The sequence below is a fragment of the Erythrolamprus reginae genome, chromosome 9 (genome assembly GCF_031021105.1).
Source record: "Erythrolamprus reginae isolate rEryReg1 chromosome 9, rEryReg1.hap1, whole genome shotgun sequence".
Lineage (NCBI taxonomy): Eukaryota > Metazoa > Chordata > Lepidosauria > Squamata > Dipsadidae > Erythrolamprus > Erythrolamprus reginae.
In genome coordinates this window covers 40146572-40158891 of record NC_091958.1, presented here as the reverse complement: position 1 = coordinate 40158891, position 12320 = coordinate 40146572, and the positions used below count along the sequence as shown (strand labels likewise).

Below are 12320 nucleotides of genomic sequence, written 5' to 3'. Positions count from 1 at the left end.
GGCCCTCTGGAACCAACTCCCCCCGGAGATTAGAACTGCCCCTACTCTTCCTGCCTTCCGTAAACTTCTTAAAACCCACCTTTGCCGTCAGGCATGGGGGAATTGAAACATCCCCCCCCCTGGGCACGTTGAATTTATATATGGTATGCTTGTGTGTGAGTCTGTTAGTTTGTAGGGTTTTTAAATCTTTAAAATTTTAAATTGTTGATTACTTACGATTTGTCTTCTTACATGTTGTGAGCCGCCCCGAGTCTTCGGAGAGGGGCGGCATACAAATCCAAGTAATAAATAATAAATAATAAATAAATAAATCTTCTATGATGTGTGGACTTCAACTCCCAGAATTCCGGAGCCAGTCATGCTAGCTCAGGAATTCTGGGAGTTGAAGTCCACATGTCATAGATAGCCAACTTTGCCTGCCACTGGTCTAGATAATTTAATGAAACAAAGAAGCTTTTTAAAATAAAAAAGCTGAATCCTCGGAGAATGGATGGATGGATGGATAGATGAATGGATGAATGAATGCATGATCTGAAGAGGCCCAATGCTTTGTATCTTATTTTAAATAGCAGAGATTAATGTCCTATTTTAGTATTAAAGTAAGGCAGCTGAGTTAAACACTGACTTAGTCATGTTTGGAGTAGATCTATTTAAATAATTGGGAGGAGTTAGTGTGAGTACATTTAAGAAAACTTTCTGGCATTAATATACTGCCATAATATTCATTTCTCCAGTTCTTTGCTATTTTTATGGGTCAGGCACACATGCAAAGAAATACACAGCAAACAGTGTGTATCATCTGTACTGTTTAGTGTTTGCTGGGAGGCAGAAGCAGAAACCCCCCCCCCTTGTTTTCTTCCCCCCAAACTGTTCAGGAGTGTGCAGAGTGATCTCTGAGTGATCAAAGATACACATACACAGAGGAAACGTCTAGCAGATATCCAACTGATAGCCCAGAGATATGAGTAATAATTCATTAATGCAATCCAGATACATTAAGTGTATAAAATATTATTTACTTTGGCAAATATCTTAGTCAACAACAGTCCTAGTCATACACAGTTAAATCAGTCAATATTCTCAATACATATACAATACTATAAGCCTTTGTTCAGCTTACAAATACATAATCCATCATTTGAACACACAGTTCTTTCTACAGCAGTCACACAGAACATAATAGAAATAGCAGAGAGAATGAATCACGCTTCTGGCTCCCTCTTGTGGCAATCCGTAGCACAAGCTTTTAAAGCAATAGTGTTCTAATACATGTAAGCATACATTATTAGTTTAGTTTATATACTGCCAAACCCAACTAGTTATGTACATAGTACTAACAAAAACTAAGGTGTGTCTTATACTCCAGTGCATGTTATACTCTGAAAAATATGGTATTTCAGGGTCTCCGGCCTTGGCAACTTTAAGACTTGGGGACTTCAACTGGGAATGGGAGTGATTGAAAAAGTGCAGGAGTGGTTTCCAGCATAAGCAGTAATTGCATTATTATTATTATTATTATTATTATTATTATTATTATTTATTAGATTTGTATGCCACCCCTCTCCGAAGACTCGGGGCGGCTCACAACAATAATAGAAACAATATAATAGTGGAACAAATCTAATATTAAAAGTAAAACATATATAAAACCCCAGCATTAGTAATGTTGCATGTCAGCAGGCAATTACTTATAGATCTGGGAGACCCTGCTGACCTTACTGACCGTTCTCTCTCCTTCCAGGACCCACGGAGCAAACACAAGTTCAAAATCCACACATATTCCAGCCCGACCTTCTGCGATCACTGCGGTTCCTTGTTGTACGGACTTATCCACCAGGGGATGAAATGCGAAAGTAAGTCCCAGCCAGAGAGGTCCAGTCCTAGGGAAGCACCCTGCTCCGTTATTCTGTTCTCAAACGGGGCCTTGGGAGAAGCGGGAACAGAGCGGTTCCTTGCAAGGGGGAGCTGTGATCCTGGGCAGCTGCAGCTCTGACATCCTGAAAAATGGATAAATGAATAGAGTGCAGAGCTCCGTTGGAGTAAACATGGCTGTGGGGGAGATGGTAAATGCAAGGAAGCACCCACCAGTCTCGTCTTTCTCACCTGTTGCAGGTGGGGAGGCTCAATCATAGGATATAATAGTTGCGGCAACTAGGTGTGTCCAGCCTTGAAAGAGAAATACAGCGGTACCTCTACGTACAAACTTAATTCATTCCGTGAGTGGGTTCTTAAGTAGAAGAAGCAATTTTTCCCATAGGAATCAGTGTAAAAGAAAATAATGCATGCGATTAGGGAAACCACAGGGAGGGTAGAGGCCCTGTTTCCTCCCAGGAGATTCCTAGAGAGGCCCAGCAGAGGTTTTTCCCCACCTTTTCCGGCCCTGTTTCCTCCCAGGAGATTCCTAGAGAGGCCCCGCAGAGGCTTTTCCCTGGCTTTTCTGGCCCTGTTTCCTCCCAGGAGATTCCTAGAGAGGCCCCGCAGAGGCTTCTCCCCACCTTTTCTGGCCCTGTTTCCTCCCAGGAGATTCCTAGAGAGGCCCCACGGAGGCTTTTCCCTGCCTTTTCCGGCCCTGTTTCCTCCCAGGAGATTCCTAGAGAGGACCCAACGGAGTCTTCTCCCCACCTTTTCCGGCCCTGTTTCCTCCCGGGAGATTCCTAGAGAGACCCCACAGAAGCTTCTCCCCGCCTTTTCCGGCCCTGTTTCCTCCCAGGAGATTCCTAGAGAGGCCCCACGGAGGCTTCTCCCTGCCTTTTCTGGCCCTGTTTCCTCCCAGGAGATTCCTAGAGAGGCCCCGCAGAGGCTTCTCCCCACCTTTTACGGACCTGTTTCCTCCTGGGAGATTCCTAGAGAGGCCCCGCAGAGGCTTCTCCCCACCTTTTCCGGACCTGTTTCCTCCTGGGAGATTCCTAGAGAGGCCCCACGGAGGCTTCTCCTTGCCTTTTCCGGCCCTGTTTCCTCCCAGGAGATTCCTAGAGAGGCCCCACGGAGGCTTTCCAGACCTGTTTCCTCCTGGGAGATTCCTAGAGAGGCCCCACAGAGGCTTCTCCCCGCCTTTTCCGGCCCTGTTTCCTCCCGGGAGATTCCTAGAGAGACCCCACAGAAGCTTCTCCCCGCCTTTTCCGGCCCTGTTTCCTCCCAGGAGATTCCTAGAGAGGCCCCACGGAGGCTTCTCCCTGCCTTTTCTGGCCCTGTTTCCTCCCAGGAGATTCCTAGAGAGGCCCCGCAGAGGCTTCTCCCCACCTTTTACGGACCTGTTTCCTCCTGGGAGATTCCTAGAGAGGCCCCGCAGAGGCTTCTCCCCACCTTTTCCGGACCTGTTTCCTCCTGGGAGATTCCTAGAGAGGCCCCACGGAGGCTTCTCCTTGCCTTTTCCGGCCCTGTTTCCTCCCAGGAGATTCCTAGAGAGGCCCCACGGAGGCTTTCCAGACCTGTTTCCTCCTGGGAGATTCCTAGAGAGACCCCACAGAGGCTTCTCTCCGCCTTTTCCAGCCCTGTTTCCTCCCAGGAGATTCCTAGAGAGGCCCCACAGAGGCTTCTCCCCGCCTTTTCTGGTTACAGTTTCAGAGGCTCGGGTTTATAAGTGGAAAATGGTTCTTGAGAAGAGGCAAAAAATCTTGAACATCCGGTTCTTATCTAGAAAAGTTTGTAAGTAGAGGCGTTCTTAGGTAGAGGTACCACTGTACTAGGAGTAACATAAGTCTTCCAACATTTGAAGAGCAGGCTGTCATCTGTCCAAGTAATGAACCCAGGGAAGCCAGGACTCAGACACTTCGTGCAGGTTCAAGAAACCCTGGATTGAGTTCATCACATCGGCACTTAGACAGATGAAATTAGCTCTAAAGAGTTCGCGCACTTAGGGATAGTTAGACAAATAGGATTTTCCCACCCATCCCTGTGTCTTTTTGGTCACGTGGGCCGATCAAATCCACCACAGATTCCCACTCAGCTCCAACAGGGCGTCGGGTGGCGGATATTTTAAACATAGAAACATAGAAGACTGACGGCAGAAAAAGACCTCATGGTCCATGTAGTCTGCCCTTATACTATTTCCTGTATTTTATCTTACAATGGGTATATGTTTATCCCAGGCATGTTTAAATTCAGTTACTGTGGATTTACCAACCACGTCTGCTGGAAGTTTGTTCCAAGGATCTACTACTCTTTCAGTAAAATAATATTTTCTCACATTGCTTTTGATCTTTCCCCCAACTAACTTCAGATTGTGTCCCCTTGTTCTTGTGTTCACTTTCCTATTAAAAACACTTCCCTCCTGAACCTTATTTTACCCTTTCACATATTTAAATGTTTCGATCATGTCCCCCCTTTCCCTTCTGTCCTCCAGACTATACAGATGGAGTTCATTAAGTCTTTTCTGATAGGTTTTATGCTTAAGACCTTCCACCATTCTTGTAGCCCGTCTTTGGACCCGTTCTATTTTGTCAATATCTTTTTGTAGGTGAGGTCTCCAGAACTGAACACAGTATTCCAAATGTGGTCTCACCAGCATTCTATATAGTGGGATCATAATCTCCCTCTTCCTGCTTGTTATACCTCTAGCTACGCAGCCAAGCATCCTACTTGCTTTCCCTACCGCACGCCTGAAATAACGGCTGAGGCACTCCTAAGTCCTCCCCTCCCCCTCCTGGTGAATGACCACCCAGGAGTAAGCCTGAGAAAGGATAGCTTCAGCTGGAGTCCTTTGGTAGGCTGACCGAGTCATACAGAAGGTGGGTCTCCCCCACAGCACTCAAGGGCAGGACACAAAGCAATTGGTCAAAGGCCGTATAAGAGAAGCCCAACCTGGGACCAAGGAGAAATTTCAGGCCAGGGAGAACCATCCATCGCTGGGATGGCTTGTCATTTGGAATACTGTGTTCAGTTCTGGAGACGTCACCTCACCTACAAAAAGAGATTGACCAAATTGAACAGCTCCAAAGACGGTGGAAGGTCTTAAGCATAAAACTTATCAGGAAAGACTTAATGAACTCCATCTGTATAGTCTGGAGCAGTGTTTTTCAACCAGTGTGCCGTGGCACACTAGTGTACCGCAAGACATGGTCAGGTGTGCCGCGAAGCTCAGAGATAAAGAAAACAAAAGAGAGAGAAAGAAAGCAAGAGAGAGAGAAAGAGAACAAGAGAGAAAGAAAGCAAGAGAGAGAAAGAGCGAGAGAAAGAGAACAAGAGAGAAAGAAAGCAAGAGAGAGAGAAAGAGAACAAGAGAGAAAGCAAGAGAGAGAAAGAAAGAAAAAGAGAAAGAGAACAAGAGAGAAAGAAAGCAAGAGAGTGAGAAAGAGAACAAGAGAAAGAAAGAGAGAGAGAAAGAGAGGGAGGGAAGGAGAGAGAGAGAGAGAGACATAGAGGGAGGGAGAGAGAAAGAGAGCAAAAAAGAGAGGAAGGAAGAGAAAGAAAGAGGGATGGAGAGAGAAAGAAAGAAAGAGGAAGGACAGGAGAGAAAGAAGGGAGAAAGAAATAGAGCGAAGGGGAGGAAGAGAGAGATAATTTTTTTGTCCAAACTTTTTTTAAACCCCCCCTCCCCCCGCTCAATGTGCCCCAGGGTTTCGTAAATGTAAAAAATGTGCTGCGGCTCAAAAAAGGTTGAAAATCACTGGTCTGGAGGATGGAAGGGAAAGGGGGGACATGATCAAAACATTTAAATATGTGAAAGGGTGAAATAAGGTTCCGGAGGGAAGTTTTTTTAATAGGAAAGTGAACCCAAGAACAAAGGGGCACAATGTGAGGTTAGTTGGGGAAAAGATCAGAAGCAACGTGAGAAAATATGATTTTACTGAAAGAGTCGTAGATGCTTGGACCAAACTTCCAGCAGACGTGGTTGGTCAATCCACAGGAACTGAATTTAAACATGCCTGGGGTAAACATAGATCCATCCTAAGATAAAATACAGGGAATGGTATAAGACCATGAGGTCTTTTTCTGCCGTCAATCTTCTATGTTTCTATGTCGCCCGAGTCATGGGGGCTACATCGCTGGAGGTCTTCAAGAAAAGATTGGATAGCCATTTGTACGGGACGGTACGAAGATTCCTGCCTTGGAAAGAGGTCGGACTAGAAGACCTCCAAGGTCCCCTTTCACCCCCTTTGGATTCTCTGATTCCCAAGTTAAAAACTCCCAATGCAGAAAAGGTAGACAAGCAGTCACAAAGTATGAGCTTAGGGAGCCCCCTAGTGCCTACCGTATGAATCGCAGCCACCTACCTGATGGGTTGACATGCCAGAGACCAAGGAAAGAATCCAAAGTTTTCTCGAAGCTTGTTTCCTGGTAGTCTTCCTCTTTCCATGGGAGCTGAAGGTCCCGGAGAGACAGCTGGGAACAGGCTGGGGGGAGAGAAAGGCTGCAGCCCTGGAATCCCCCAGGCTTTGAGGAGGGAGAAGAAGAATCCCAGCAAAGGTTGGCTCTGTGGAGGCTCTCACATATCAGCCGAGTAGGGCAAAAACTACATGGGTGGTGGTGGTGGCCTCTTACGCGCCCCCCCTCCAGTATTACTAGATGTGAATGTAACACCTCATCATGTCCGAACTGTAACTGATTCTGCATGTATGTGTTTTTGATTGGATAGCTCATTAGGGGTTTTTTTTTAATGGATCTTACTGTTTTTATTAAATAATATTTGACTTTGTTTATTGTAGGTACTATTTACTGTTTTGAGCTGCCCTGAGTCCCATTGGGATTGGGTGGCAAAGAAGTCAAATTAAATTGAATTAAGTTAAGTTAAGTAAGTTAAGTTAAATAATTTAAATTAAATTAAATGACTTCTTAGATCTCCCTGGGAGGAAAAACACTTTGGGAAAACAGACAGAAGGAAGTCCAAGGACAAGAAGCGCCTATTAGCCCTTTGAGTGTTTTCCCAGCCTGCCAAGATAGCCTGGCAGAATCCTAGACCCCTCGTATATCTCCTAGACAACCTAGTTGAGCCCCTGGTCTGTCCAGGGCAGAAATCCTCCGACCGTCCCGGGTATTTGGCTGTCCACTCTGGTCTGGAGTGAAGGGAGCCCCAGTGGCTCCAGGAGGGTTTCAGACTGCTTGCCAGCCCTTCAGAGTCGGAAAACCTTCCTTCCTTCTTTGGGATTGGGGGGGGGGGCTCTTGCCAGTTCCCCCCCCCCCCCGGTTGGTGTCTGTCCTGCCCTTGGGCGCGATGGTGGAGGAGGCCTGGCATGCTTCCCTGGGAGAGCCATCCAGAGATGGGGGGAATTGCCCCTCGGCTTCTCCACCCCCCCCCCCCAGCCTTGTCTTTTTGGGAAGGAGCCGAGGGTGGCTGGTCTCCTGTGTGGGGCTGACCCCCTTTCTCTCTCTCTCTCTGTGCCTCAGCCTGCATGATGAATGTGCACAAGCGCTGCGTGATGAACGTGCCCAGCCTCTGCGGGACGGACCACACCGAGCGCCGAGGCCGCATCCACATCAAGGCGGAGATTGAGAACGAGGTCCTGACGGTGATCAGTAAGTCTGGCATTGGGGGGATCCCGGGAAGGAGGGTGGATCCTGTCCTGCTGCAAGGAGGGATCTACGGCTCCTCTTGCACGGCGGCTGCACAGCCCCACAAAGGACAGCTGCTGATTCTCAGTAGATTCAGAAGGACAAAGATCATTGCAGGGTGAAAAATCCCAACTTTATTGGTGAAAAATCCAGAACCAAAAGAAGCTGAAGCTATTTCACACAACACTTCTTTTTATAATACTCTGTTCTCTACAACCTAATGCAGCTAATACACATGTGCAGTTTTAAATGATGTTGTAATTCATGAGTCTACTGCCATCACAGGTATAGCGATAGATGTTTACAGGAAGCTTGTGAGAAGCTAGGTAAAAGAATGTGCTTAATGGTGCCAGCCAGCACACCCCATCTTTTCTCATGATCTCATATAATACTGTCTGTTCCTGAGAACATGAACTTTTCCTAAACCTTCCAGGCCTACCCAGAAGTCTGCAATTGCAAAGCCTGAATGAAATAAATGCTAACTTATACTAACAGCATAATGGGAACTAATAAATATTCCATGTGAGATTTCCGGCATATCTGGGCATGCCCATCCATATGACCTTGACCTTCACAAGGAATACTACAGATGGAGGCTAGAAAAGGGACGATAGGGAGGTCTCAATTTATGACCAGGGTTGAGCCAAAACTTTCATCATTTACTAAGTGAGACATTTGTTGCCCCACTTCACAATTGTTAAGATTGTTCACCGGAGTTGTTCAGCTAGGAACACGGTCGTTGAGTGAACCTGACTTCCCCACTGACTTTGCTTTTCCCAAGATCACGAAAGGGGATCAGGTGACACCGGGACATTGCAAGCGACACAAATGTGAGTCAGTTGCCAAGCGACTGAATTTTGACCATGTGACCCTGGGGGTGCTGCAGTGGTCCTAAGTCACTTTTGAAAGTTTGAACGGTCACTGAATGAACTGTTGTAAGTCAAAGACTGCCTGTATGGAGTTGGCTGAGCCAAAGCCTATGGGGGAATTGTTCTTTGCTTGGCCCCTTCACAATCACCGGCTGTGTTAATAACAACAATAACAATAACAACAACAACAAAACAACAACAACAATAAAAATAATAATAATAGATTTTTGATTTATTTGATTTAATTAGATTTTCACAGCATGTACAGAAAAACAAGAAACAGTAATAACAATCCCATTAATACATTAAAAAGACAATCTTAAAATTCTAATTAAAAAACTATCAATATCATTCATTCAACAGTGAAACTAAAACATTCATTGGTCAGGGGGGAAGATCTAAGGAACCCCAGGCCTGGTGGCAAAGATGAGTTTTTAAACTGTTCTGGAAGACGAGGTGGGTGGGGGCAGTGCGAATCTCCAGGGGGAGCTGATTCCAGAGGGCTTGGGCCCCCACAGGGAAGGCTCTTCCCCTCGGTCTTGCCAGCCGACATTGTTTGGTCGACGGGGCCCTAAAGAGACCGACTCTGTGGGACCTCACCGGTTGCTGGGATTCGTGTGGCAGAAGGCAGTCTAAGAAATAGTCTGGTCCTATGCCATGTAGGGCTTTATAGGTCATAACTAACACTTTGAATTGTGTCAGGAATCAGATCGGTAGCCAATGCAGTCTGCGGAGTGATAACAAGATATGGGCATGTCTCTGAAGGCCTAAAATGATGATGATGATGATGATGATGATGATGATGATGATGATGATAATAATAATAATAGTAATAAATGTTTAGTTATAATGCCCTTTTAATAAAGGGCATGACAGCAAGCCATATACAACTAACAAGGACAGACAGTAGGCAATACACACACTTAACTAAAACACAACTAATAAAACCACAAAGCTTGTTAAAAACATTCCCAGCCTTTTCAAGGTCTTCCCCTCTTGCTGATCCCCAGAATGAGGATGTTTTAATCTGCCGAATCAAAGAGGAAAGTTTTTATTGCCTTGCGGAAGCAGAGAAAATCCTCCTCTTGTGCTGGACTCCACTCGCACTCAGAGCCACGGGGGCGAGCACATGTTACCATTCCACCATAGTAGCCCACCTCTGTGGGAGGACTATGGCCCCTTTACCACCTATGGACTTCAACTCCCAGAATTCCTGAACCAGCCATGTTGACTCAGGAATTCTGGGAGTTGAAGTCCACAGGTGGTAAAGGAACCACAGTTGCCCATTCTGATTTAAGATCACTCATTTCAACCCCTGTGTCAAGGTTCCAAGTAACATCCGAAATCAATCAGTGTCCGAGTCAAAGTACTCCCTCGCTACTTCACGGTTCATCCTTCGCGGATTCGCTATTTTCAAAGGGGGCTTAAATCCATTAAATCCATTGAAAATTTTAAATCCATTAAGAATTCATAAAATTCTTCTACAGTATTATTGAACCCTATTAAAGAAACTGGTAGGATATCACATACAGTTCCAGCTGAGAAACTTTATAGAATGACTGTTTAATGCAAAGGGTGGGTTTTAAAAGTCCAAATATTTGTTAAATACATAAAAAATATCTTTCCTCTACTTCAGGGAAATTCGTTTTTCCAGGATGGTCTTGGAACGCATCCCCTGCGAAAAACAAGGGATCACTGTACTCCTCAAAGTTCTCATTTATTTCCAGATCCATCTTGGCCCCCACAACGGGAAACTTGAATCTGAGTTCCCCACCCAGATGAAAGTTCACACATCCCTTGTCCCCCACCCACAAACCTGTCACATTGCCCACTCAGATTGTGCCGGCTTGGCCAGTCCTCCTTCCGCTTCCGCCCAGGTGGGTGGGCATAGGATGGCCTTGAACCACTGGAAACCATCCTTTGTGGCTGCATCTGCTCTCTCGTGAAAACCACCCTTCCCAAGTTCCCATCAACATCAGGCCTTCTTCAGATAGTGTGGCAAGCCGTTGATTTATCCCCAGCTTCTGCACCGACTTGACACCCTCTTTTCAATCCACCTTCATTTACTGCCCACCAATTCTTCATCTTCTCCCTTCTTCTTTTGACAGGCAACCCATTTGCACTGCATTCAACCCAGTTGCCTATTTCTCCTGACATATCCAACACTCCCATCACCTCTTTTTCTGCAAACCTTGTAAGCTTCCTTCATCTACGGGGGTGGACAAAAAAATGGAAACACCTTGCAGCTCTTCCACGGAATGCAGATTTGTGAAGCTCCCTTCAAACAGTTTTTGTGGAAGCTGGGTTCTGTATGTGTCTATTGAGCTCTGCAGTGATTTTAGGAGCTGTGGTCTTGCGATCCGCTCTAACAATTTGCTTTAGAGTCCGACGGTCTCTCTCAGACAACTTCGACCTTCGACCAGACCTGTGCTTGGCTGGGGACGTTTTCCCTTCTCTTTCAAAAGGAGTCATGACTTTTGAGACATGACCTCTTGAAACGCCAAACATTCGGGCACTTTCTGTTACACTAGCGCCTGCCATTCGAGCACCAACAATTTGGCCTCTTTGAAAGTCTGAGAAGTCTGCCATTTCTAGAAGGTTATAACCAATTTCTTTAAATTTCTGTAAAAAAAAAAAGGTAGTTTAAAGAAACATATCAAATAACAGAATTTAAAAAACCAAAAACATTAAAATATGTCAAGTTTTGATTGATTTGAACATGTTCAAACATGATGATGCCAAAAAGTCAAGTGTTTCCATTCTTTTGTCCATCCCCTGTATTTCCCCATCTGTAGTTAACCATCCCTTCAAGGCAGGCTCATTCGTTACTTGCTATGTCAGGTGGGCTGTTTACATTTAACTTGCAGTCATCCTCCGCTGGTTTCTCTGCCGACTCCCTTGGCCTTTGATCAATCCATTCTTTGACTCGTAATTATCGTTACCTCCTAGAATCTATTTGACATTTGCCGCAGATCAATTGGATTCTCAGCCTACAACTTGACATCTTCAAAAACCCACGTATACTTACACCCCCAACTAACAGGCTTTTGACATCTGCACGCGTATTTCTTATGCATTTATCCATAAACATGTCAAACAACCTGGAGAACATAGCACATTCTCCTCCTGCTCAGTGCCAAAGCTTTCCCTCCATTCCTTCACACTTTTTACTTCCCTCGCACGCTTCCCACCTTCAACCATCAATTTTCAACTCTGTGTTCACCCAAAGTGTTCCATAATCCAGTGTTTCCCAACCTTGGCAACTTGGAGATATCTGGACTTCAACTCCCAGAATTCCCCAGCCAGCATTTGCTGGCTGGGGAATTCTGGGAATTGAAGTCCAAATATCTTCAAGTTGCCAAGGTTGGGAAACACTGCCATAATTTATTTTTATTTATTTTACTTATTTATTTATTTTGTCCAATACACAATGAGGGTTTTAGTGGGTATATATCTATATACACATAGTAAAATACATGATGAAGGTTATAGAGGAGATTCTCATAGTAAAATATATCTAAGAAATAATAGAAAAGAAGATATAGTAATAGAACATATCAATGAAAGAATAGAAGAAGAGATATAGGAATAGAAGAAAGGTATAGGAGATATAGGAGAGCAATAGGACAGGGGATGGAAGGCACTCTAGTGCACTTGTACTCGCCCCTTACTGACCTCTTAGGAATCTGGATAGGTCAACCGTATATAATCTAAGGGTAAAGTGTTGGGGGTTTGGGGATGACACTGTGGAGTCCGGTAATGAGTTCCACGCTTCGACAACTCGATTACTGAAGTCATATTTTTTACAGTCAAGTTTGGAGCGGTTAATATTAAGTTTAAATCTGTTGTGTGCTCTTGTGTTGTTGTGGTTGAAGCTGAAGTAGTCGCTGACAGGCAGGACGTTGCAGCATATGATCTTGTGGGCAATAGTTAGATCTTGTTTAAGGCGTCTTAGTTCTAAAC

At 45.2% G+C, this 12320-nt stretch overlaps 1 protein-coding gene across 1 annotated transcript in view; it reads left to right on the top strand.

Annotated features, from left to right (window-relative positions):
- PRKCB (protein kinase C beta) overlaps positions 1–12320 on the top strand; it is a 273710-nt gene that overhangs the window by 136866 nt on the left and 124524 nt on the right. Inside the window, exons 4-5 of the mRNA XM_070760867.1 lie at positions 1742–1853; positions 7324–7452. Coding sequence (XP_070616968.1) covers positions 1742–1853; positions 7324–7452 — 241 coding nt within the window. The remainder of the gene's footprint in view (positions 1–1741; positions 1854–7323; positions 7453–12320) is intronic.